The sequence below is a fragment of the Vombatus ursinus genome, unplaced genomic scaffold (assembly GCF_900497805.2).
Source record: "Vombatus ursinus unplaced genomic scaffold, bare-nosed wombat genome assembly UNPS02014798.1, whole genome shotgun sequence".
NCBI lineage: Eukaryota > Metazoa > Chordata > Mammalia > Diprotodontia > Vombatidae > Vombatus > Vombatus ursinus.
In genome coordinates this window covers 55443454-55469860 of record NW_020954576.1, presented here as the reverse complement: position 1 = coordinate 55469860, position 26407 = coordinate 55443454, and the positions used below count along the sequence as shown (strand labels likewise).

General features: G+C 42.5%; 1 protein-coding gene across 4 annotated transcripts in view; it reads right to left on the bottom strand.

Annotated features, from left to right (window-relative positions):
* Positions 1-2873: 2873 nt before the first annotated feature.
* Positions 2874-26407, bottom strand: part of LOC114049542 (double-stranded RNA-specific adenosine deaminase-like) — a 31233-nt gene continuing 7699 nt past the window's right edge. For 2 of the 4 annotated variants that reach the window (XM_027870784.1, XM_027870781.1), the window contains exons 2-15: positions 22950-24328; positions 20090-20387; positions 19723-19877; positions 19051-19192; positions 18750-18949; positions 16263-16419; positions 15601-15772; positions 11867-11960; positions 10037-10156; positions 8943-9076; positions 8092-8274; positions 7420-7532; positions 6672-6799; positions 2874-6291 (exon numbers count right to left, since the gene is read on the bottom strand). In XM_027870784.1, coding sequence (XP_027726585.1) covers positions 6051-6291; positions 6672-6799; positions 7420-7532; positions 8092-8274; positions 8943-9076; positions 10037-10156; positions 11867-11960; positions 15601-15772; positions 16263-16419; positions 18750-18949; positions 19051-19192; positions 19723-19877; positions 20090-20387; positions 22950-23641 — 2829 coding nt within the window. In that variant the 5' untranslated portion in view covers positions 23642-24328 and the 3' untranslated portion in view covers positions 2874-6050. Of the gene's footprint in view, positions 6292-6671; positions 6800-7419; positions 7533-8091; positions 8275-8942; positions 9077-10036; positions 10157-11866; positions 11961-15600; positions 15773-16262; positions 16420-18749; positions 18950-19050; positions 19193-19722; positions 19878-20089; positions 20388-22949; positions 24329-25798; positions 25944-26008; positions 26283-26407 lie in introns of those variants that run through there. The other 2 variants (XM_027870783.1, XM_027870780.1) reach the window with 2 other exon arrangements.

Sequence of the window (26407 nt, the reverse complement as noted above, 5' to 3'; positions counted from 1 at the left end):
AGAAGCGCTGCCCTCCAGTGCATCCATGCAGTCACTACACCTACCTTTTGTACTCCCGTTTGTGGATGGACCAGAGCAAAGCTTCAGAGGTCGGGGGCGGGACGGGCTGAGAATTCCGCAGATCCTGAACGGACATTCCCATTTCACAGATGTGGACACTGATGCCGAGAAGGGGACGTGACAACAGACGTGAGATCCTCGAGGGAAGGACTTTGTTTCATTTTTGGTCATTGTATCACTAGCCCCTAGTAAATGTAGTGCACTTTGTAGGTACTTAATAAATAGTTGAACTGGCCAGGGTACCACTGGTGATTAAGAATCAATTCTGGTTAATTCAAACCCAGGATGGTATAGTTAGTAGAAGGAGCAGTGGCCTGGGAGACGTGGGGCATCAGGGGTGGGGTGGCTCCCAGCTCAGGCACTTGAGGCTATGACTTATGGCAAGTTACTCTTGGCCCTTTCTTTATCAGCAAAGTGAGAGATGAGATTGGGGGTGCTCCATCTTTTTTGTCATGGGCTCCCACTTTTGGCAGTCTACTAAAGCTTTTGAACCCCTCCTCAGAAAAAGGTTTGTTGCCCACATTCAGAATTTAAATGCTAACTTTTCAGTTAGGCTAGTAAAGATTAAAGATATACTCCCCCCACCCCCACCCCATCCAAGTTCTGGGACCCTGAGAGGCTAAAGATCTTTGGATTAAATTCTGTACTCTTTTAATTACACCAGGTGCAGGGATGCTTTGGAGGAGTTTGAAAACTGAGCAGGCTCAAAGTTCAGCTCTGGAGGCACCGGAGAGGGAGGGCTGGACCCCACTGAACAAGCAAGGATGCTCAGATGCAAGAGGTCATAGTAGTTAAAATACTTATTTGGGGTTCTATTAGGTTTCTTTGAGCTGCTGTCACTTGAACCTCTAGGTCCTCTTGTTCCCTTTTGGAGATACTTTTTCCTTTCCAAGTGATTGTTCTATACCTTGGGACTATCGTCTGGTCACCTGCTATCTGCTGAGGATAAGAAGTGAGGAAGGGGTCAGAGTACAGGACCAGAAAGGAAAGCTTATAGGAGTTGAGGTGATCCCACTCAAACAACAAAACAGGACATCAAGAATCACTTCTATGTTTAAGCAGGCCGAGCAAAGGAGGCCTCTTTCATCGTCTTCGAGGAATGAAGGCTATGAACCGTGTGGAGTGGAAAGGTGTCAGCTTAGGTTACAGGAACCTTGCAGATACTGAAGTAGGTACACCAGAAGAAATGAGGATGGACCAGATAAGCTCCAGACCTGCCCGCTTTGTGAGGCGTGGTTATATCCCTACACCACAGTACTGAAAGGTCCCAAAGACCCGCAATGGCACTGACTCCTACTTTTTTCTTTCTAAAGAAATAACTCTTCCCAGTCACAGTTTATTAACTGCTGCCTCAGCCCAGTCAAGGAATGAGAAAGACAGAGGGAAATGCGGGCATTACTCAGAAATTGGATCAATCTTTGGACTAGACGGCCTCCAAGGTCCCGTCTGGCTTTACTGCAATGACCCCTTTGTAAGACAGTTCAGTTTTCCCCACCTTGCAGGTGCACGCGCACACACACACACACTCTCACACAGAGGGCCTGAGGGAGTGCAGGCCAGGGGAGCTGGGCCTCCTTCATCGCCCACTTCAACGGTCACTGCTATTTGTCCATTCTTCACACTCAGTGTCCCGACTTGTTCCAGTCTGGATGCCGCAGGAATTTAAGATTTTGAAGGTTCTTCTTCTAAAGGAGCATAATCTTGGTTTTGATGTATAATAAAAAACAAAAACACTACTCAGCCAGAGTCCTGATTGGTTTTTTTCCTCAAGCTCAAAAAAGGGCTGGAGAATTACGTTAACTGCCAATAATAAACAAGGGTTATGGGAGTCCAAAAGAAGGCTGTTCTCACTCATTTCTATGAATCTTCAAATTCATAATTTATGGCAGTTGGGTTCAATCATGGTGACAGGGTATTTTCAATTTCATCTCAAGGGAAAATTAAAAGAAATGCATTGAAACTGCAGCAGAAGGTATTAAATTGAACAAATTCCAGAAAAAATGTGACTTTGAGGAGGGCTATTCCACATGATGGGCTACGGGAGACTTCAACATAACAGCTAAGGTTTATATAATGCTTTTACAGGATTTTCCATGATTACTGCGACTGATCTTCAGTAGAGAGCTTTTATATGTAAATCACTACATACATGAGATGCCTAGAGCAGGTAGGAATGAAGCTTGGATGGCTATTCAAGGTTTCTCCTTTAAAAGACAGACCTGTTAGTCTGTATGTAGAAAGGAGCCTCTCAATGTAAGTCTACAGATTGGGAAACAGTTAAAACTAGAGGTCAGCTATTTGCCAAGCATCAGGAGAAGGGGAAAGATGGGGGGGGGGAGCTGATCAAAAACACACCTTAGCAAAAATCTTTATCCACTGGAAGCTGCCTTTTCCCTATAACCTGCTGTGGCAGGTGGCTAGCTGACCGCAACTTGTCTCAGGAAATGTCATGCCTAAGTCAGGCAGGACTTGTGAAGTTGGACTTGGAACAATCAATTACGTAAGAAAATCTGTGATAGACCTGTTCCCACCCTAGGCTTAAATGCTATGAAACGAGGAGGTGGGAAGAAAGTCAAAAAAGATAGTTGTTTCTTGCTCCTTTCTCCCTACAACACATGGAATGGACCTTGATAAGGAAAGTGACCTGGTTTTTTAATCTTACCTAGCTTCCATACAGGTTGATGCAATACTGATTATTTTTTTCTTTCAAAGCACATACCTACATATCTTGCAAGCAACTTCATGAGATCAAAAGAAACAGCAGGTCCCTTAGGAAATAATGGGTACTCCATGAAAGGAAGGTAAGAGACACATTCACGGTACTATCAATGTATTAAAAAGCAAATGGCCAAAGTCCACTTCCATTAAAACAAGCAGTCAAAGCTGAGGCTAGGTGTACAATATGCTCTGACGACGAAAATAAAGTAGACCAAGGCCCTATGGAAGAAGTGATGCAAATGGGAGGAGACTGACAGAGCAAGCTGGGGTTGGGGCTGGAGCAGATGAGCCGTCTGGGACATTTCTAATGGCAAATACAGCCCCTTCTGGGGGGCTGCTGAAGTAGCTTCCCTTTGTTCCAGGCAGCCCCCTTTGAAATGCTTCCTTCTTCCGTCAAACAGATGCATTGGCTTTCTCTTCAGAACAGGTTTGCAATCAGCTCCTCAGCACTTAAAAAAAAATCCCAGGTCTTAGGGTTCCCCCTCTGAACTTTTGACTCACCAAATGAGTTGCAGAACTAAGGCTGTCTAACAATACAGAAAGTTTCTTTTATTTCTTATGAGGAATGTATATCTTCAATCACTGATATCTAGGGATAGTTAAAGGCAGAATTATAAAGCAAGTATATTGTGGTCAGTTTTCTCACATTTACATTTGCTTCTCTGTTCTGCTCTCAAAAGCTATTGCCAAAAGCCCCCCAAACGGCAAACTAAGTCCCTTCAGGTTCAAAAGGGAAATTGGTTCAGGTGGAGATAATTTATGCTAAGTGATTTCTCTAAGGGATATACAATTGCAACTGTTCAGGCTTACCAACCATTGCATTTTTCCCCCTTTTGGAAGGAAGGTTGAGGAGGATTGTGATAAAGGGGCTAAAGATCCAAGAAGAAATCTCATAAAATGGTATCAGATCCATCCCTGGGAAATTCCACCTTCCCCTTCTCCACTGCTCAGCAGCAGACAAAGGAGGGGAGGTGTGTGTCTAAACGGAGTAGGAAGGAGAGAGTGGGGCAGAATTATCGGTCTCAAACACACATTCCCTTGCTCAATGTTCCTAGAACACAAACAGAATCATTAATGAGGGATGGAGCTATGTTTGATACATTGCAGCCTTCTCATAAAAATAATGTTCACCATTCTACATGGTGTGGGCCAGAGCCAACAAAGTATGTTTTGCTGGAGGTTTCTAACTTCCAACCAAAGCAGACTGTGGTGGGGGTTGTCAAACACTCCAATTCTATCAACGAGTAATGAAGGAGGAAGAAAGAGATGATAATGCTCCTAATCTGGGGACCCGGGATAAAAGAACTTCTGTCTAGGAGATTCCTAACTACAGTAGTCACAAGATCTCACTGCCTGCTGGGGCAGGTACCACAATATTACCAGCTTCATCCAACCTATGATTGAAAGGGATGAAAAGTACACTGGAGACAGGGGACAAGGGCCTTTGCCCTTCTTTACTAAGAAGGGCACTATTTTTCAACATGCTCCTTGGGACATTATGGTATGCTGCAGAGACACTCTTACCATGTCATGACATCCTGGCTTTCCTCACTCCCCTTAGATAATTTCTGATTAAGAGGATGGACTGCTACATAGCAAGTGTGGGTACACAGATACATATATATGTAGATATAAAAATGAATGTGTGCATGTTTATGCTTGGGTTTATATATTTGGAGGTGTGCAGGTATGAATAGATGATTGGACCAGTGGATTGCTTGGAGGATGGGAAGGAGTATGTCTTGGCAAGATAACAGGTATAACTGTATCAGTACCATTCTAGGGAGAGCTAGAGAAAAGACAGATGTTAAGGGTGAAATGTTTTTGCTATTCTCCCTGAGATATCTGCCTAATCTTTACCCCAGCTTGAGCGCTGGTGATGAAGGTGGAGACAAGAATATCTTGGGTCAAGGAGACACTGGGCCTGAGCATCTAACTCAGCGTTAAGTCAGCAATTTCAGGAAACCTTGCTTTTTGCCTACAAAGTCCACTTTCTCCCCAACAAGCAGGGGAAACAAACCATCCTATAGGCCTATGTACTGGTCAAGAATCATCTCTATCAATGATCAAAACCACATGGAAATACTTCTAATATAATTGAAGGATTAAGGTGCTAATTTTAAACTTGAATGACAACTCTTGGTTACCTGTGGGAATGAAAAATTAATAACATGTATTTTTAAACCCCCTATTTTTGCCAACACAAGTCAATGTTCCTTGGCATGGCTGGCAAGAGATCTAGTACTTGATTGACTTGAAGCTGGTCTGACCCCCCAGCATGGCAACTGTCATGCTCTTTTTTTTGTTCCCCACTGATTGATGATTTAGGCTGAGGAGGTTATACAACACCTTTGGGATCTGACCCAGGAACTGTCCCACTCAGCTGTTTTGGGGTAAAGGCCCTCTTACCTTTAGTAGGGAAATTACTATGGAAAGCAACTATCAGCAATGGGGCTTAAAAATAGCTGGGATTTGGGGGCTCCATCTCCCTCCAGTAGTGTTCTTGCCCCTACTGCACCGGGGAACTAAACACGTAGCCCTGGAAGAGTTTCTTTCCTCCTCTCCTCCTTCCCTCCCATCATTGCTACGAGTCAGTATTATGCTTTCCACATCCACCCACTCTCAACTGGGTAGAAGGATACGTGACTACTGGGTTTTTTGGGTAGATTAGCTGTAGATTTTGATTATACTAATGCTTTCCTTTACTGGCACAGATAACCATGCTGACTGTGTCACTTCAGCCTTTCTTCTCTTTGAAAATATTTTTGCCCAATACCTGAAATTCACCACTGCGTTCACCCTCCTCAGGGGGAAATGTGGAGTGGCCAGACAATTTAAGGAAAGGGAAAGAAGGGAAGGCGGAGAAACCAAAGGACCTGGGATAAACCGCAAATTATATCAGTCTCTGAATCACAAAGAGCTGCCCGGAACCTAATCAAGACCTCAAGAAGTGAATGCAGCAAAGAAAAAGCTCGAGGGAACGGCTTGCATTTGCCCAATGATTGCTTTTGCTTATTAGAGATAGAAGAGCTCTTCTCTCCCCCAACAGATTTCTGCCTCTTCTCCGGGAAGACAGGTAGTGACAAGGCCTCGCCCATCCTACCCTTCCCCAACAACCTCAGAGGAGGCAGGACAAATGGGAACCCAAAGCCCTAAATATTAGCAATGCTGGGTCCATTAAAAACAAAACAAAACACCAACATAATGAAGAGTGCTACCTCCCACCTCCCACCCCAAACCCTGAAATACCCCTGAACAACCAGCTGAGCACACTACGCATCACAGAGGGAAAAGTTCTTTTCCTCCAGAGGTTTGCTGATCCAGCTGCCGAAGCCCATGTCCTTCAGACCTTTTATGAAGTAGTGCTTGGCCACCTGGTAGTCCCGGGCAGCTTCCTTGGCTTCGTTATAGGAAACAAGCCTCAGTAGGTCCTTTCGGTTGTGATGGGCACATAGCTGCTGAAACAGGCTGAACATGCTCCTCTTGGAGAGACGTGATACATCGAGTCTTGGTCTACAAAAACAGGAATATTTTGCTCATTAGGGCCTGAAAAGGTCAGTTATGGAAGTCCCCAAAGTAGAGAAACTATCAAGCAAACCCTAAGGAAGCAGACTGAATTCACACTAATAGTTTCATATAAGACTCTCTAGACCTGGGATCACAGATTATGTCATAAAGCATTTAACCCTGGAAAGGACCCTAGAAATCTTCTCCTGCAGCCCTCTGATCTTCCTGATGAGAAAACTGAAGTCCAGAGAAGGGAGAAAACTGGCCCTTGACCTCACAGCTAGTAAAGGGCAGAGCTGGGGCTTGCGCCCAGCACAACGCCCACTAAACCCCACAGGGACTTAAGGAAGATGCTTCCTCCCACTTCTCCCAGTACAAACCCGTACCCATCCACTTTGCCTTTGGTGCCGTCCAGGACCTCGATTTCAGTTCTGTCAGCCACACACCAGTTAACACTGGACTCCTTGGTCTTCCCAGTCTGCCTTGTGGAATCATATACACTGACCCTGCCCACCTACAGAAATCCAGGGGAAATAGGTCAAAAGTGGATATCTCTTTTGACTGTGGGATGCAGAGGCAGGGGCCCATGGGGTCTAGGGAAAGAGGAAGTGAAGAAGGGGGAAGAACCCTCTTTCAAATGAATTCCATAAAGGTCTGAAGAAGAGGTGCCATTCTCCAAGGGAGGGCAGAAAGGTCCATGAGGATGAAAGCTATTTCCTCCTAACCCATTCAAATATACACAATTGTTGTTGTTGATAGGGCTATTATATTATATGATTATTATTATTATTAATTTTTTGACAAGGCAACTGGGGTTAAGTGACTTGCCCAGAGTCACACAACTAGAAAGTGTTATGTATCTGAGGCTGGTTTTGAACTCAGGTCCTCCTGACTCCAGGGCCGGTGCTCTATCCACTGCACCACCTAGCTGCCCCAGCAATTTTTTTTTTTTTTTTTGCTTTTTTGGTGAGGCAATTGGGGTTAAGTGACTTGCCCAGAGTCACACAGCTAGGGTCAAGTGTCTGAGGCCAGATATGAACTCAGGTCCTCCTGACTCTAGGCTGTAGCGCTATCCACTGTGCCACCCAACTGTCCTGATAGGGCTATTTTAAAGGGACGTAAAAGTTATAGCACCTTAGGATGGTTGACAGTGTATGGAGGCTTTAGCCCTTCTCGGAATGCACGTTCCTCTTTGGACAGACGGCAGCAGATCGCTCGTGTCAGGTGTCCCTGGCTGTACAAGTAACCTAAGTAATAAAAAAAATGAACACATGCATCAACAAATCAACCAATCAAGTACTTATTAAATGCAAGCAAACACAGTGTTTCTGCTCTGAGCACTCTTAAAAGGCAGGTGCATGCCAGGGCCTATAACAGATGTATCTAAGCAAGCAAATACCTTCCTTGTGGGGAGAGGAAGTGTCCAGTTGTCTCATTATTGCAGATTCCCTAGCATAAGCTTGGGTTAGTAAAATATTACACACCACATAAAGACACCCACAGAATCAAAGACTATGGAGCATAAAGAGACACTGACATTGCACTTCCAGCTACCGTATTTCTTTAACTTATCTTGGAAGAATGTTGCTGGGCATGACTTGATGGGGGCCCAGTTGCTTTAAAAGTTCAAACTGATTTTCTTACAACAGCGGAGAGGGCACACAGAATCAATTAACGGGCCAACTTATAAAGCACCCTCTGTAAATGGGAGGCCTCCCACTAATGCCAGACAATGCAGAATGCCACCTGCTGGGGTCCAGGCACTACCAGCTCACCCCAATCCCAGATCCATGCCAAGTCCCTCACCAAGAGTGACTGAGTTGAGATAAATAGGCTGCAAGAAGTGGGAGAGCATCGCCCCCTGCAGGCCAAGCACATTCCAACGAAGAATCTTATCACTGCAGGACATAGTACGCAGTCTTTCTCCATGTTGAATGCCATCCCATGTTGGCAGGATATCACTCGACTCCACTGGGATTGTACCTTCTCCTGTTAAAGACAGGAGAAAGATCTAAAGGCAACCTTTACAATCCCACTGAGGATGCCAGCCCATAACCATTCCCCGATGTGCTATTTATGTACTCATACTATGTCATCCTAAACTCTTAAGTTCCTACAGGGCAAAGACAGTATTGTGGGTGTGGGGCCTTTAATACTTGGAACCCTCATTCTGACCACCAAGCCAGGAGACTTGCCTCTCTGCCGTTGGTTAGAGCCTATTCTTGGGGTCACTGGAACTGAACCATTCCGGGGTCTCTTCCAACTCTAAGAATTTGCGAGTCAATGTCACAGCTAAACAACCAGTTTTCCTTGACCCTCCTTGCCTTGACTTAGATCTATCAACATTACTCCTTTACCACCAACCATTCTTACTGACACATTTTTATCTGTTTCTTCCACCCCTGGCTCCAAAAAAACGCTAACAAGTTTAGTTAGAATTAACAAGGCTGTTTCTCTTGCTCACTGTAGTCTATGTCATTTCCATTTGTGAATATTGTTTTCTCAGCCTCTAAGTTCTCAGGTGGCAAGAACTATGTCACATAGACAGAGGGGACTTAAAGGTATTTGATGGTGAGAATATAAAGTGATTTCCACCTGTCCCCTGTAATCATTGTGGAATTGAACTTGGGGGGAAGGGGGAGGCATCTGTGACTCACCATTTTCTACCTTGGTGCGCAGCTTGCCTTGTTTAGGGTTCTCAAAGAGTGGCTGGTGCTGTGAGTCCATGAAACTCTCTGGAGGATCACTGCATGTCTTGTCGAAGAGGGCACCATCTCCACAAGGGGCAGTGCTGAAACACAGAGAGGGAGGTCTGCTGGACTCAGGTTCCCTCTCAGTTTCTTAGGGGGACACTTGGAAGAACACTTAGGTTCAGAGTCAGAAGATCTGCCACTTACTAGCTATGTGACTTCTATGTGACCTTGGACAAATCATTTCATTTCTCAACTAGTTTCCCCACCTGTAAAATGGGAATATTAATGCACGATCTACCTTCTGCACAGGATGGTAAGGCTCAAATGTGATAATATATAAAGGACTTTAAAGTGAGATGTAAATGTGGGCTATTAATTTTTCTGTGTCTTGTCAAATTCAATATAGAGACATAAAGCCACTTTTTCATTTGTAGCTTTAATTCCATAGGCAGGCTCAAATTTCTAAGAGACAGGCCTGTATTTCACTAACTCATGGTAGAGAAACCAACAAGAGTATGAGGTTCCCAGAACAACAGGAACCAGAAACACTCCTTGGAATCACTGTCCATCGTTTGGGATGCGTTGTACAAGAATGTGAATGTGTACAGCTGTGTTGTGTGCCCTAAACACATGGATGAGTGAGTATGGGTTTCCATAGATATGTGTGATAAAGTCTGACTTGTGGACTAGCTCAGATGACACAATATCTTACTAATGACAGCTACCATTTATGCCGCACTCTAAGGCTTACAAAGCCCTTTATACATACACATTTCATTTCACCCTCACAATGACACTGGCAGATAGATGTTATTATTTCCATTTTAGAGAGGAGGAAACTGAGGTTCAGTGCCTTGCCCAGGGTCCCAGAGCTAGCAGTGCTAAAGGTGAGCTATAAAGCCATGCTGCTGTATCACATGGGTGTTTGGGGCCTCTCTCACGTCAGTGACCCTTCTCTAAGGACAAGACAAACTCAGATGAAGAAGAAGAATGAGAATGATGGCTAACGTTTATGGAGAGCTCACTAGATGAAAGACCAAGGGGAAATCCATACCAACCTGATGTAAAGGTGGAAAGTCACATTCCTTTTTATTTGTAACTTATTTCCATGGGCAACCTCGAATATACTGTCTTTCCAAGACATGGGATTGTATTTCATTAACTCATTGTAGAGAAACCTAACAAAAGAGAAGGAGGTTAAAGAAAAAGGTCTACTCCAGGGGCTGGTGCTTTTTCCTTCAGCCCCTCGATTTGTCTGAGACACACAAGGAGGTGTCTTCATGAACCAAACTTTTCAGTTTGCTCTCTAGCTATGCAAAGAGCTTCAGAAGGCTCAGGAGGCAATGGCAGAAACCACTTCGGTCCAGAGTTTACAAAGCTTGGTAAAACAGGGCAAAGCTACCTGCTTAATTTGGTTTTGATACTACAAATACTCATCCCTACAGTGGCTGAAGAGAAAAATCCTGTCTAAAACCACAGGAACACATTGCTTCTCCCAGAGTGTGTTTCCTATCCTATAGTCTAGGATAGACTAAAGAAAATCATTCAATGAAAACAGGGAGGCGGTAGACACAGGCTGGGCTTTTTATATGATAAAAACATTCCCAAGGGTAGTTAAGTCTGTCTCATTCCCATGACCCCAAATGCCAAGAAGTCATTTTTGACATCCAAAAAGGCTACAAAGGTAGCTAGGAAGACTAAGAAGCCAGAGCACTTAGAAACACGGCTTGGGGGCTCTTCACGGCTCATTGGGTAGGGCACCGATTCTTTCTAGAGAGGGGATGAATTCCTTAAGATCAATTCATACAGATGGGGTGGCAGTCTGAGGACTCACCTACTACACAAGACTATTTGGTTTTGGTCAGTCTCATTCAGTGGTGTCTGACTCTCTGTGACACTGCAGCACACCAATACTGTCCATAGGGTTTTCTTGGCAAAGATACTGGGGTGGTCTGCCATTTCCTTCTCCAGTGGATTAAGGCAAACAGAGGTTAAGTGACTTGCCCAGGGTCATACAGCTAATAAGTGTCTGAGAATGGATTTGAACTCAGGTCTTTCTGACTCCAGGCCCAGCACTCTATCTACTGAGTCACTTAGCTGCCTCTTACACAAGACAGTACGAAGCTTACAGCCAAACTACAGAGTTTAAGAAGCCAAAAGCTCAAAGCATCATTGTCAGGCTTGAAAGGAGATGAGGAACAGAGATAAGGTGCAATAGGGAGTGGGCTCAGTGATCTCTCATTTGAACCATCACATTCTACCTTGCTTCAGATGTATATATGTTGTATTTCATCCTCTTTTCCCTATCCCCACTTTTAGATCATAATCTACGCAAGGGCAGAGGTTGTACTACTTTAAAAAAACGACAACATGGGGCAGCTAGGTGGCACAGTGGATAGCACACTGGCCCTGGAATCAGGAGGACCCAAGTTCAAATCCAGCCTCAGACACATAACACTTACTAGCTATGTGACCCATGGCAAGTCACTTAACCCTACTGCCTAGCCAAAAAAATAAAAAATAAAAATAAAAAGACAACAACAAACTTATGGGTATTTACTGGTATTCATTTTATACCTTGTTCCTTGTCCTTCTGTGTCATTCCTTGTAACAAAGAATACCAATGAAATTTTTAAAAAAGCAGTTCAGCAAGACATCACCAAGTGAGTGGTCAGTACAGTGCCTCATGCCCACAGGTCCCCCTGGGCTGTCTTATCTGCACAGTACCTGGCACACAGTGGGTACTGAACTGACATCAAATGGATAAGACACTCCAGTGATTGGTGCTTTTTCCTTTCACCAACTCCCCTCTGTCTGGGTCACAGGAGGAAGTTCACAACAGCCAAAGGCTACCTGCTTGTGGGGCATCTCAGCTCTGCAGCACTCACCTGATAAAACCCCTCCGGGAGATGATTTCGGCATGGCAGTCATTGACTGTCTCTCCCTTTAGACTCAACTCTTCTCCCTTTACACAGCGATTCCCTATGGTTGGGGGAAAACCCAGATGTGAAATCCAAAGGAGCAGAGATTTATAACGGAAACATCAGAGACTACTTAGTTCAATCCCTCAACTCTACAGATGAAGAAACTGAGGCCCAAGGAAATCAGATAACATGTCCAAGGGCACACAGGCGGTAAAGGTTGCAGAGCCAGGATTCAAACTCTGGTTCTGTAATGCCAAATTGGCTGTGCCCCCCCCCCCCCCAGCTTTGAACAAAATCAACTAAATATACATTCATAATGCTGAAACTGAAAAATGAATTTCAATGGGCAAAACATCTATAATAGCCTATCTTTCCCCAAATCTATCTTTGCTTTACAGAACATTTTTATGTAAATAAATGTATCTCTCTTGTCTCTTACAATTTCTTCTATTTAGCAGATAATTTTCCTGCATTTCATAATTGAGTTACGTATCATTCCATTTTCTTATAAGTCACGTCTGCCTAGGCACATATATGCGTCTTCAAAAACAACTTTTGTCTATGGTCTGGCTGCATTTTATGTGGAATGAGGCAAGGTTCTAAATTGCTACTCATATTCCTCTAAAACATTAAGTAATGAATCCTTTTTACCAGTTTTTACTCTTTCTAAATTTATCACACATATCTGTATATTTGATTCTATTTCTGGGCTGGTTCATCCCATTGGTCTAATTTTCTAGTTTTTGAAGAATACTGATTTATAACACATTTTAAAGTCTAGTTTTTAATTTCTTTAGCACTATTTCCCCATCTCTACAGCAACTTCTAATATTCCTGTTTGTTTGCTTGCTACCTAAATGTTATTGAGATTTAATCCAATTCTATAAAGAAACTCTTTAGTATTGCGTTCAGTGTTGTTTAGTACAGCATTACATCTGTAAATTAATTTAGTGAAAATGACAGTATTCTCCATGTTGATATGACCCATCTATGAATACTGAACTCCCTACAATTATTTAATTTTCCTTTACTGGCTAACAAAATTTTATCTTGACCTTTATAAAGGTCTTATGTGTCTAGGTAAATTGTTTTAAGTGGAGGTTTCTTTTGTTAGTAGTCTTTTATTGATAACACATAAGAATATAAGTCAATTTTATGGATTTCTTGTGTCTTGCAACTTTAACGAAGCCCTTTGTCTCAATATTGTGTTTAGACCAATGGACTAGGTAAAAATTTGTACCATCTGCAAAAAAAATGGATATTTTAATTACCTATGTTAATCCCTCTAATTTAGGTTTCTAGTTTTACTGTGCCTGCTAGCATTTTACTGTGTTGAATAAAAATTTCTCTATAACTATTCTTTTTAATATTTTTATTTATGAATGGGTACTGAAATCTATTGGAGGCCTTTCCTGCATCTATCGCTATGATCATATGATTTCATGTTTTTCCTCCCTAATGTTTCATATTATTTTCCTCACAATATTGTGGCATCCATCTTCTCTAGAATAGATTCACTGTCATGATAAATGATTTTCAATGTGCTAAATTCTGCTAATATTTTATATGTTATTTTTACATTTAAATTAATCAATAAGACTATCCTAAAAATCTTTTTAAAAAAACTCTTGTCTTTACCAGATTTTTATAATTAAGGCCATCTATATTTGCCTCATAAAAAGAATTTGTATATTACCTTTTTCCTATATTTTAAGTCTACATAAGTATAAAAATTATTTGTTTCTAAAAGCTTAGAAAAGTAACTGATGATCCCATCAGGATCAAGGGCCCAGGATAGTATTATAATTAGAATGTTTACTTATTTGATTTATTTACTCCCCTAAAATTGTATTAATTTTGTTTACTGATATTTTGTAAGTTTAAATTCTCAAATTAGCATATATAGCTACAATATACCAATATTTTATATTTTTTTGCATTTGTGATTACTTTTTCCATTACTAATTTCAGTGACATATCTTCTCTCCCTTTTCTTGATTCAGTTTGCTAATGGTTTGTCAATTTATTGGTCTTCTAGAGAAACTAGTTCTTGGTTTAATCTATTAACTAAATATTTTCTTCATCTTCTACTCTGATTTTTAGTATTGTTCTTTACCGACTTTTCTTTGGACTATTATTTTTTTCCTTTTCTAAAATCTTCAGGGACAGCTGAAATTCAATTAGTCTCTTCTTTTTATTAAACATTCAGTGTTATAAACTCACCTCTAAGAACTATTTCAGCTAAATTCTACAGATTTTGATAAGTGGCATTCATATGTATGTTATTGTTTTTCTAACTTCTACTTTACTCCAGTAATTGTTTCAGGGACCATTTTTTGGTTTCATGTAATTTATATGTTGAGAAGCAGATGCCCTCAGATAGTAAGGGGACCTTCGTGGATGCTGCTCAAAGTTGAAGGTCTTTTTTTCCCCATGGCTCTGCCTGGCTATTGCGGTAGTGGCCTCTGACGCCTGCCCTCACCCTCTTCCCATTTGGTATCTCCCCAAGTCATTCCTCCCTCTTTATCCTGCCCCTTTCTGCCAGTCCCAGTACAGGTGTCCGTCTCTTTTCAGGCCCTCTTTCTCCCAGGCCTGAGGCAGTACATCTTTCAGCTGCTGTGGTTCCTATTCCCTTTATATACTTCTTTACCCATCTGATACAGGGGAATCCAGAAGGCACAAGCAGTTGCTCCCCTTTGGGTTTTTTCCTCTCACTTTTCCCTCCCTTTCCTGGCTCTTAGAAGTCTCCAAATGTAAAAAGAAATTTGTTTTTATTAATTTATGTTGATTTATTAAAAATCACTTCCATAAGCTTTTGAGTTTAAAATTTTTCTCCCCCTCCCCAAGACAGTGAGCAATCTGATATAGGCTATACATACACATTCCTATTAAACATATTGTCACATTAGTCATGTTGTAAGGAAGAATTAGAACCAACAGGAGGAACTACAAGAAAGAAGAAATAAAACAAAATAGAAGCAAAAATTTAAAAATAGCAAATAGTATGCTTCGATCCAAATGTAAAAATTTTTAAATGACATTTTGGGGAATGGGGCAGGAATTACTGTTTTTGGACTCCACAGAATACTTAGCCAGCCTGGATGTGTAGGAAAGAAAGCATTTATGATGGAAATAATGCTGGATTTGGTATTAAGAGTCTGGGTCAAAACTCCACTCTGCCAAAAATGTAACCGTGGGCTAGTTACTTAACAGCTGGGTCTCAGTTTCCAAAACTGTAAAAGGTCAGGGATGGACTGGACTGCTAAGAAACCTTCCAAAACTCTAAATCAGGGGTGGGGAACCTGTGGCCTCAAGTGTGGCTCTTTGACTGAATCCCCTTAAAAAAAGGATTTGTTCTACAAAACTTGGACTCAGTCAAAAGGACCTAAGGACCTAGAAGGCCACAGGTTCCCTACCCCTGCTCTAAATCCTATTATGTGTGATACAAATTATTCCTAAAGTAGAAAAAAAAAGCAAGATTTCTTCTCCCCAACTTGGGAGTACTCATGCTACTACACATAGATAGGTTTTCTCCTTGAAAGGAAAGACTATTCAACAGCAAAGAAGAGGAAAGAAATCTTGAACTGAATGAGATGTGAAAGGCCAAGATGGCAGGTGATAGGACACTGGTAAAGGGCAATCCTTAGGGAAGAGGTGGAAAGGGGGTGTGTAGGTGAGTGGGGGTGGGCTGTGCATACCTGTCCCAAAGCTAACCACAAGGCCCAGGTCGTCATCGCCTTTCTTCATGATGATGGCAGCCAGGATTTTTCGGCCAAGCAGGCTATGTTGGATGGGTGCAGTGAGGGAGCTGAAGCACTGGTGGCTCAGCATGGCCACTTGATCATGGAGGGTGCTACCAGTCAGAGGAAGCTGCAAGACATGAGGCTGGGTCAGGACCACAGCTCCCCACTGGGGAGATTCTGCCCTATTCTAATGCTTCCACCTTAAAACCAAGAAAAAAGAGTAATACTTTGGAAACAAATTTTTAATTCTCTTAACTATAGCATATGATTTAAAAAAAAAAAGTTCCAAGAATACCTATACGATATATTGTTCTCCTTTCTCCCTCCTCCTCCCAAAATATTTAACTTCTAAATTGTTTCATTTAAGGTAGTCTTTAAATCCCATAGGTCGTCATTTAAAATGTGTTGTGCTTAATTTGAAGGCGTACAATATGTCTGCAGATCACCAAGTGATGCCTCTAGGCAGGGATCTAAGGCCTCAAAGGCGACCAGGAGAAGAAGCAGCAAGAAAAACTACAACTAGGATGGTCCTAGGGAATATGTTACAGGGCAGGTTAGGTTCCCTATGAAGGTCAAACAAGCACAGGAAATGACAAAGGTCCTGTCACTGTGGTTACCTCTGAAATGCCCATGCCCCCTGTGCGCCTTGCCCTCTCTGTCTCCCCAATCAGGACACGCAGGGCTGCATCGGCTGCCTCCTGCTTGCCCTGCTTCTTGCTGTGTGCGCTGACAGCGGGGAACCAGCGACCCCCAACTTTTGCTTGGTAAATGAACCTGTTGGATTAGAAACAAAAGCTGAAAGGCATCATCAAACCTGGAGAGAAAGCCCTTACAAGACTGGCTTTTAAGATTCTAGGTCAACCTTTTTAAATTCAGACCTAGGATTTCATTAGTATTGGAAACTCTCTTCCTCCAGTTGCAAATAGGTGACTTAGGTATTTTCCTAAGACACAGAAAGAGAAAGGGATTTGCCCATGGTCACAAAACAAGTACATGTTAGAAACAGGTCCTGAACCCAGGTCTTCCTGACTCGAGTCCAACACTTGATCTACTAGAGGGACTGAGTGCCTATCAAACTTATTTGCAAATATATAAAAAGTTAATTTTCAAGTATTTCACCCTATTAGAAGGAATAGCACAGAAATTACAGAAATTGTATTTGGCTTTTGATTATATTTTAGTTCTTACATTGAAATACAGATGCGCCTAACATTCCAGAAATTCCTAATACTTAAAATCAAATAAAGAAGCTATACCGAGAAGGTCTGACCCAGAAGCCGCCCATTTAAATTCATCTGAACAAATATTTGTTAAGGGTCTACTAAGTCACTATACAATTTCATCCCACTCTAAGATAAACACTGTCTTTTTGACTGATAGAAAGTGCTCTTTTAGGGCAGACGTGGTCTTTCTTCTTACAAGGTAGCTAGGTAGCTCAGTGGATGGAACACTGGGAGTCAGAAGACCTGAGTTCAAATCTGACCTCAGACACTTACTAGAAGTGTGATTCTGGGCAAGTCATTTAACCTCTGCCTCAGTTTCTTCATCTGTAAAATGGGAATAACAACAGCATCTACCTCTCAGAGTTATTGTGAGGTCAAACGAGATACTTGTAAAGCCCTTTATAAATGCTTATTACAAGGTTACTGGTTCATACTTCACTCCTTACTCCCTTGTCTTGTCACCCGTAGTAAAGACCATGATCCTTCCATCATCAGAGGAACTTCAACCCTGAGGTCCTACTGACTGGATAAGTGTCAGCCTTACTTGGCCTATTATTTCAAGATAATCCCAACCAAGTTTAATCTCAGTCCCAACTCTCTGGTGATCTACTGGACAGCTTCACCAATAGTCTTGCTATCCTTACCCTTTCCCCCCCTCATTATACGTTGCTCTGGAACCACAATCAAATCAATTCTATCCTTGTTCCTGAATGTGATGTTATCAATCCACCCCCAATGGTCTCAATTCACCATCTTTGTAACTTTTTGGATCAAAGTGCCTCTTCCCTTGCCACCTTCTCTCTATTTGTGAGGTTCCTCCTATTAGAATGTAATCTCCCTAAGGACAAGGGACTAAATTTTCTTTTGTATTTATATTCTCAGCACAGTGCTTGGCACATAGTAAGCATTTAGTGCTATTCATTCATTTGTCCTTCCCAAGGAGACAAGGAAACTGTATAATTAAATGTCTGGATTTAAAGGGCCAGATGTCAACAAAGACGAAAGATTAATAAGAGTTTGAAAATAAAATGTGCTATGGCATGCCTATCAATGGGTTTGCACTCACACACACACCCAGAAATAAGTTATTGCCATTGATAGTGAAAAAGCTGGGTCACTATCTGCTGAGAATTGCCGAAGATAACTGAGATGGATGTGGGGCTAGGTGGTAGCGGGAGCAACAGTCCTGGCAATTCACCAGTAGGTCCTAATCTAATTAGAGATTCTTCCTCTTGACAATCTACAGACCAAAACAGAGTTGATAGCACCATAATTTTAACAGTCCAGTTGTAAAATGAGCAAATTTGGCATGTCAACTGCAGATATGAAGCCTGAAGGGCCGATTGTTAAGTATCAGATGCTACCTGGAACTGTTCTTCAATTCTACTAAATACCAAAAGAAATGGGATAAATGTTTTGCATGAGGAATTGAAGTTAAGCAACAGGGGTTAAATTGGATTAGTAATAACAGTGACTGGCTTTACATACATCATTTCTTTGAGTTTCACAACACTTCTGCTGAGAAATTGGCCGTACAGTAGTTATTTTCTGTGGCAGTGCAATGGGAATGGACAAATTCTCACTATTTTAGAAATGTTAAAATGTGTCCCTGCCTTAAGGGGTGATCTCTTAAGGCTCTTTCAGTCTGAAAGCTAATCTGAAAGGTGGCAATCACCCAGCATGTGGCTATTTTCAAGGCTGTTCAAACAATTCCTCAGAGGCTGCAATGCCAAGTCTAAGATCCATTGGAGGAAAGTGCTCCTTCTCTCCCAGGAAGTTGACGTTCTTTTCTTCTCAAAGAAAGCATTTCTTTTCTAGATACTGCGGACACTCCTAGGTGGAGTGAGGTGAGGACCATGGCTAAAACCCCAGAGTACTCACTTGGGCTCATGGGGAGGTCCAGACTGGTCTACCAACTTGAATTCTGCAGCAAAGCCATTGGACCGGGCATATTCAAACAAGCCACTGATAGGGTTGGCATTCAGGTATTTGATAAGATCCCCAATCTTCTTTGCCCTGCCGGGTACTGGCTCTCCTAGGCCACCAAAGGATGTAGGATCACTAAAGTATTCCATGTTTGACTGAAAGAAAATTAACCAAACAAAGGAGACTCATCATTGCTGGCACGTCTTAGCAGAGAAATAGGAGCCCTCTGAGGGACCGAACAGTTTTAAGTATATACCTGCCTGGTCCAAGGGTTCAGGGTAGGATTTCCACAGAGAGCCTTCACAGCCACCTCAGCTGCCATCTGCTTTGCTGCCTTCTTGCTATTGGCCATCATGGTTGGAAACGTCTGACTCCCCATCCTTACGCAGTATTTAAACCTGGCATGGGATGTAGTTTAGTAGAGGGATCAAAACTTTTTTTGAGGGAAGAAATAAAGCTTAGATCTCTTGAGTCTGTCAGCCTTTGGACAACTACTTCCTTAACTTAAATGCCATCTAAGTTTCAAGAACTATCCTTTTCCATTTGCAGGTCTAAGTTTTATCCTGGCCCTAGAGGTAAGCATTTCTTCCTAGTAGGCAGGGGTTCATTTTGCTTCCTCTTTCTCTAGCACCAATGACTTCTATGTCCTGTACTGCTCTAGTCCTTAAGCCTTGTCTTTATCACCAAGTTCCTCAACCTCTTATTTTCTCCCTCTCTGGCAGCGACCTTGTCACTGAGACCCCTCATTTTGCTCCATTCTGAAAAAGACCACCTTAATGAATGAAGCAATTCTTCATTGGAAAGACCCAAGGAAAGCTCTGTTATCACTGTAGGAAACCTAGGAAAGAATGTGGCTGTTCTCTGCACGGAGCTAGGGAAATGCATGCTGGAAGCCCCAACCACAATCTCCAAGAACAATGTGACATACTTGGGGTCATGAGCTGGGCCTTCCTGGGATATGAGAAGGAATTCACAGCTGCTCCCGGATTTTTGCACGTGTTCCATCAATACACTAATGGGGTTCTTCCCAAAAAGAATACTCGAGGGGCTGATGGAACTGAGATCAGGCTCTGGAGCTGAAGGCTACACAAAATAAGAAAAAGGAACAAGAACTTCATGACCATAGCAACCAATACAAGACAGCCAGATGAGAAAGACCATGGTAGAATGTTAGGATGCTTCAACTACAGTTAAAAAAAATGGAAGATTAGGAAGTATTGCCTAAAAAGGACAATGCAAAGTATCTGTCCTGGATAAGGACAAAAATAAACCTCCCATGAAGGCACAGCCCTTACCTTCTCTGGTTCTTCTTCCATGGGTTGAGGCTGAGGCTGAGGCTGAGGCTGAGGCTGAGGCTGAGGCTGAGGCTGAGGCTGAGGTTGAGGCTGAGGCTGAGGCTGAGTTTGAGTTTGAGGCTGAGGTTGAGGCTGAGGCGGTGACGGTGGCGCTGAAGAGGTTACGTCTTCCTGGGCTCCAGACTCTTCAAATAGGACTGTCATGGCTTTTGCAGCAGCATCTTGCCTGGCCAGCTTCTTGCTGCCAGCTTCTGCTGGAGGGAACCGTCGGCCACTGATCACAGCCTGGTATTTAAATCTTTGTGGAAAGTAATTAAATATATGAATGCTCACCTGAGTCGACTCTCCTCCCTTCTTCCATCCCTGTCTCAGGAGTATTTCTGGGGCCATTCCTCTACACAGAGTTCATCACCTGGGGATTTTCTAAGCAAATGGGACTTCTGGATTTATGGGTGAAGATGGAGAAGGGGTCATGGGAATCCTTTGATTGCTGTCTCTTGAGCTAGATGTCAGGAAACTGGTATTCTTTCAGCAGCTAAGCACAGCAACTGGAACAAACACTGGACGTGATATAGAACAACCTGGGTTTGAATTCCTTAACTGCCCCTAGTTATCTGTGACCCCTTGGACAAGTCAGTTAATCTCTCTAGGGAGTTCTAGGGGTCTAGAGAGATCTCTAAAAAGTCTCGACTACACTGCAGACAACCCCACATCTCCGCAAAGACTGAAGACAGGCTTGATGGGTATACAGAGCAGATGGCTAAGTCAGATAACTACCACTATAAAAAAGGGCTGGGGCATCTATCTATCGTCACAGGCTCCTAGCTCGAGGGCTGGAAGGCTAGCTATTCCAACTCCTTCTTTTTACAGGTTAAGGCCCAGGTAAGTTACAAGGTCACATGGATAGTAACACAGATAGGATTTGAACCCAAGTCCTCCACTCGAGAGCTTTTTCCACCGTGCTACAACACTACTCCTGTCTCTCCACATTTCCCATGGTCCTTTTCAGTCCCCAAAGTGAAGTGAATATCTTCTGTAGCCCAAGACCATGATCCCTACACACCAGCTCGGTCCTAAACACACAACTGCCACAGGATTTGGAGGTCTGAATGATCTTTTTTCGGTCTTTGAGGCATTATAAGGTTCCACCTGTCTCAGTATTAAGCTTGAAATCAATGGTGGCTTCCCCTGGGTCCCCCCATGAGATCATTAAAGCACATGTTCAATGCATTTAGATTGCCTGTCTTTCCAAGGGGACACAATCAGCCTGCAGAGGGCCCCAACTGACTTGGGCGGTAGAGAATATCTGTTCCAACTTTCTGCTCAAATGGAGAATTTATTTAAAAAAGGTTAATTTTCCAGTCTCCAGTGTTTCCTGACATATGTGAACATAGCATTAATGTGGCTTATAAATGGAACCCAAGGAGAGGTAAATTGTATACCCTAGATCTACCTTAATTATAGGTGGCTTTAGGGATGAGGTAGTGAGGAGAGGGAGGAAGGAATACCTCTTTTTCCTTACACCAAGAGAAACAGACTTTCCCCTAAAAGAGGGAGGGGAGACGGGATACTTCCCCTGCCTCTTTGGTATTTTGGCTAGACACCTCTTACACTAACTAGAATGAGAAAATTTCTCTTGAGGACAAACAGCACTCCTGTCAACCTTTAGCTTCACTGAAATAACCAATACAGGGATAAAAAACAAAACAAAACTCTGTCTGAGAACATTAGGGTCTGGAGAGCAGCTTTGGGGAATCAAAAAAGGGTCAACTCCTTAATGTGGCTCTGCTCTGCTGATTCTCAGCAGCTTCCCAGTCTCCCTCTGCCACAACCCCTCCCATTCTTCTCTAGGTTCACGCGTTTTTTGTTTTTGTCTTTTCCCCATTTGATTCATCTACCTTAAGAATCTTTTCAGGGTAGGAACTATCCCAAAGATTCTGCCACAGTTTGGCCTCTGAGACCTTTTTTTCAGTTTTACATGTAAGGGGCAAATCTGTTTTCAGTAGATTAAATGTAGCAGGAAGGACTAAGCCACTCATTTGTGTAAAGGAGGTCGGTATAAACAGAAGTGCCCACTTCTGACAAAGGGACAACTGGGGCACACTCTTCTTAACATGGACACTTGACTTTTCTGGACATGGACCTAAAAGTGGGGTGGATTTTGGACTTGCTGACATTTAACAGCCAATTCATTTTAATTCTGTCCGTAGCCCCTCTCATCCCTTAAATGATAATAGTTTTTATTAAAACAAAGCACATACACACAAGTTTGGTTTGGGGAATAAATAAATACAGTCAGCTTGCCATCACGTGTGGACTTAGGAGCCAGGTAAATAAATGAAACCTAATAACTTCCAAACAAGCTTTATTTTAGCCAATAAATTCAACTTCTTTTTCAATCAGAGGATCTGATTTGAGATTTATTTCTCCTCAATCTCTAGCATAATGGGATAATTGACAATGAAATAGCAAAAAGAGAGTAGGAAAAGGTATGAAAAATTAAAAGCCCAAAATATCTGAACCAGAATCTGGTTCATCTGAACCGTAAATCACGGGTTGAATATGAGTCCAACTTTCTACTGAGGTTATGCAACTAAGTGGCCCAGTGGATCAAGCACTGGACCTAGAGTCAGGAGGACCCAAGTTCAAATCTACCAGGCAATTACCACCTGTGTGACCATGAGCACATTACTCAACCTCTGTCTGCTTCAGTTTTGTCCTGGTTAAATGGGAATAATAATAATAGCATCTATCTTCTAGAGTTGTTGTAAAGACAAAATGAAATACTGGTAAAGTGCTTTGAAAACTTTAGAATGCTATATAAATATTATTCATTATTTTTTCCTGTATTGTCTCTTACCTGGGTTCATGCGATGGGCCACTCTGCTCCAAGAGCGTGAACTCACAGGTCTGGCAGGTGAACTGAGCATATTCTAACAGTCCACTGATTGGATTCTTCTGTCGGCAAGCTGTTAGTTTCTTGATAGCTGTGAACTGTGAGGAGGCACCAACACGGGCCATGTAGTTGGGTAAATCCATTATGGTGTGGTCATCTTCCTGCTTAATGCTATTTAAATCATCTGGGATGTCATCTGTGGCCCACTGACCATTTTCAACCTTCATGTCTGAGGGGTCATTGTCTTGAACTGGGGGTTCCTCAAGCAATCCTGGGACGGCCACATTGCCATCCTCTGTTGGCCCTGATGGTGGCTGATGTCCATTCTCAACACTCTCCTCTTCTTTCCTAGTAGTGTGTGTGTTGGTGACATCTGAGTTACCTGGGTCAACCTCAATATCTGTCTGGGATATAGGGATGTCTACTGGGATATTTTCATTTTTTTTAAGTTGCATCCTCTCTCGCTTTTTGTCTGTCAGTGACCACTTGGGAAGAGTGAATCCTTCTCTTCGAACATCTCCCTGCCTTTCCAAGTCAAAGAGTAAGGTATTTACATCTCGGGCCTTAGTAAGGCCAATGTTTTTGGCTAAGTTCAGGGCGGAGGAATCTGGAGCATCAAATAAGTAGGCACAGATTTTCTCCTTGATATCAGCCATGTTGACAAAACTAAGTGGATCGGATTCAGGGATGAAACTTTTGTCTTTCAAGTCTGAATTGAGGCTTTTGTTTGGACCTTTTCGGACAGCTTGTCTCACAACCTGGTTAGCTTGTTTCCAAGCATGGGATGGGGTTGGGATACTCCAGTTAGGGGGTGTGCCTTCTTCCTTGTGCAACTTCCCTTGCTTCAGTAGATGGTACAAAACTCGATTTACTTCCTTCTTTTGGACCCCAAGTTTCTTGACAAGATCATATACTGTAGCAGACTGCCCTTCCCCAAGTTCCCCTAAAAGTTTCAGAATCCTTTGCTCCTGATCTTGACTGATAGACAGCCGTTGGAAATTAAAGGCAAGCTGAGTCACACCTTGCCTTGATGTGGCTCGGCCTCTTGGGGAAGGTGAGCCTTTCCAGGGGGAGGGATTGCTAAGAGGTGGCCTTACAATATTCCAGTTCCCAGGCTGCCTCACGCCACCAGGTAGTCCTGTAAAACTTGGCCTCTCCCTGGTCAGGAAAGATGTTGATGTCTGTTCTCTGATCAGGGGCACTTCTAGGAGTTGTCCCCTCAGGAATTCTATCTGCTGATTTCGGAATCTATCGGGAAAGAACCCCTGCCCCAGCTGTTGTCTGGGTTTGCAGCGATCATAGTCTTGTATCTGCTGGTTACGGTGTCTGTCGAGGGAACACCCCTGCAGGACAAGAAGATGGCAGGAAAAAAGGCAGATTAGGATGGCAGCAGTGAGATTGTGTGTGTGCCTGACACCAGCCTCTGCCTGAAGCAGTACCCCTGTTCATAGTGTGCTGCCAGAATGCAAGTAAGACTCTGGGCTTTTATGTCCCAGGAGATAGACAGCTGGGATCAATTTGCCCACCTCACAGTTGCTACAGAGGCCTGCCAAAGGGAAAATAGAGAGGGAGGGGAAGAGAGAGGTAGAGAAGAATGTAAAAATGGGAGTTCAGATATGAATCCCACCCCTAAACAACGAATTTCTGGAATGAAAATGAAGGCCTTATACAAAAGACTTAGGCCTCACTGTCATAAGCTTCTTTCTGTTAGATAAGCCATGACACATCAATTTCACCAAAACCACCAAAATTCCTCATGGACTGGTGAGGACTGCATTCCAAAACTATAAATGAAAGGTAATCATCAGCCTCAGGTGCCAATAGGAAATTTGTCCTTCTTTCCACACCCATTATACTCTATTATTGAAGCAGTCACATAATTTCTTGCTGTTTTGGTAGCACGTATTACTACCGGGAATAGTGGTCTGAATATAGGTCTCTCTGGTTAGAAAACAGACATTTATATCAAATCAGAGAGCTCTCTGCCTCACTTTAAATTTCCAGAGAATAACAGTTCTCCAGATGTAAGCTGTTTACCATACCTTGGTGAATTTTGGAAGTGAGACATATTTCAAGATGGAAAAGTTCAGTTCTTTAATTAAGCACTTTTCAGTTTGCAAAAAACCCTAAAAACTGAAATTGCTATTTTCAAAGGAGAAAAACTGCCTGTATAGACTGCGGATGGGGGTGGAGGCAGGAAAGATGGAAATCAGTAATACTTATTCCTGAACCCCTCAACATCTTCATATTCATATTGCCCATCTTATGTGGGGCTTTGTTAAGAATTTACTTTAAATCCTAGTTTGTTAAAAACTGTATTTTTAAAAAATGTTTAGAAATCATGTAATGTGTCTGTGTGACCTTGGGCAAATCACTTTACATCATCTCAAGGCCTCACTTTCTTCAGCTGTAAAATGATGCATCAGTCATTTTAAAAGGACCAAAAAGAACTTGTTAAAAGATCTCTTAAAAAAAAAAAAAATCAAAAACCCAAACCAAAACAAACAAACCAAAAAACCTCATCCAATTTTTAAAAAAATATCCTAAATTCTAAATTTCACTCTGGGTCTCAGTTTCAATTGTAAAATGTGGGAGAGGTACATTATAGCTCTAAAGTTCTGATTCTAAAATTCTATGAGCCTAAAATTGCTTGTTGCGAAGCTGTTCCAACAGAGCTAGGACTCATTGGTGCAAAAGAGAATCAATTCTTCCTCTTAATCTCCAACCTTTCTGTAAAGAAACCTTTCTATGGTATGGGGGTGGGGTCCAGACAGTTAAGACTGATCCTCAAATGGTGAGGGGGGCATAATTACCAGTATGACTCCCTTGGCTTCTGGAAGTGGAAGGGGTACGAACATGGTGGTGGCAGTAACACCACCACCATAGGGATCCTTCCAGCAGATCCCAATGTATTGGCTGGAGATGCCATATTCCTAAATCCTCAATATTCGAGCCTCACATTAGGTCCAAGACAGCCACAGGACTCCTGCAGAAGTTAGTTAATAATCAGAAGCTGCCCTTACCTGAAGTTCGTCCATACCGATGAGCATAATTCATCTCACTTATCTGAGCACAAGAAAAGAAACTCCTGTGGTATAAACTAATCCATTAACTACAGGAAAACTTCCCTCTAGAGAAGGAGAAAGGGAGCCTCCAAAGGCTAGCTCTTGCAGTCTAACATCCCTGTTTAAAAGTAAAGAGGAATAACTTTGATAGCATGAAAATAAAACATCTTCCCTTGGTCCTATGGAGACAACACGGCTTGCAGACTTAAAATGGCTGCAGCTAAGTTTTACTTTCATTTACTCAGAAGCACTTCCCCCATAGAAAAGCTCAGATCCACCTAGAGGTGGAGTTAAAGCAAATCCAGGCCAGAGGTATCCGGTTTCACTGAAAAAAAAAAAAAAAAAAAAATCTCCAAT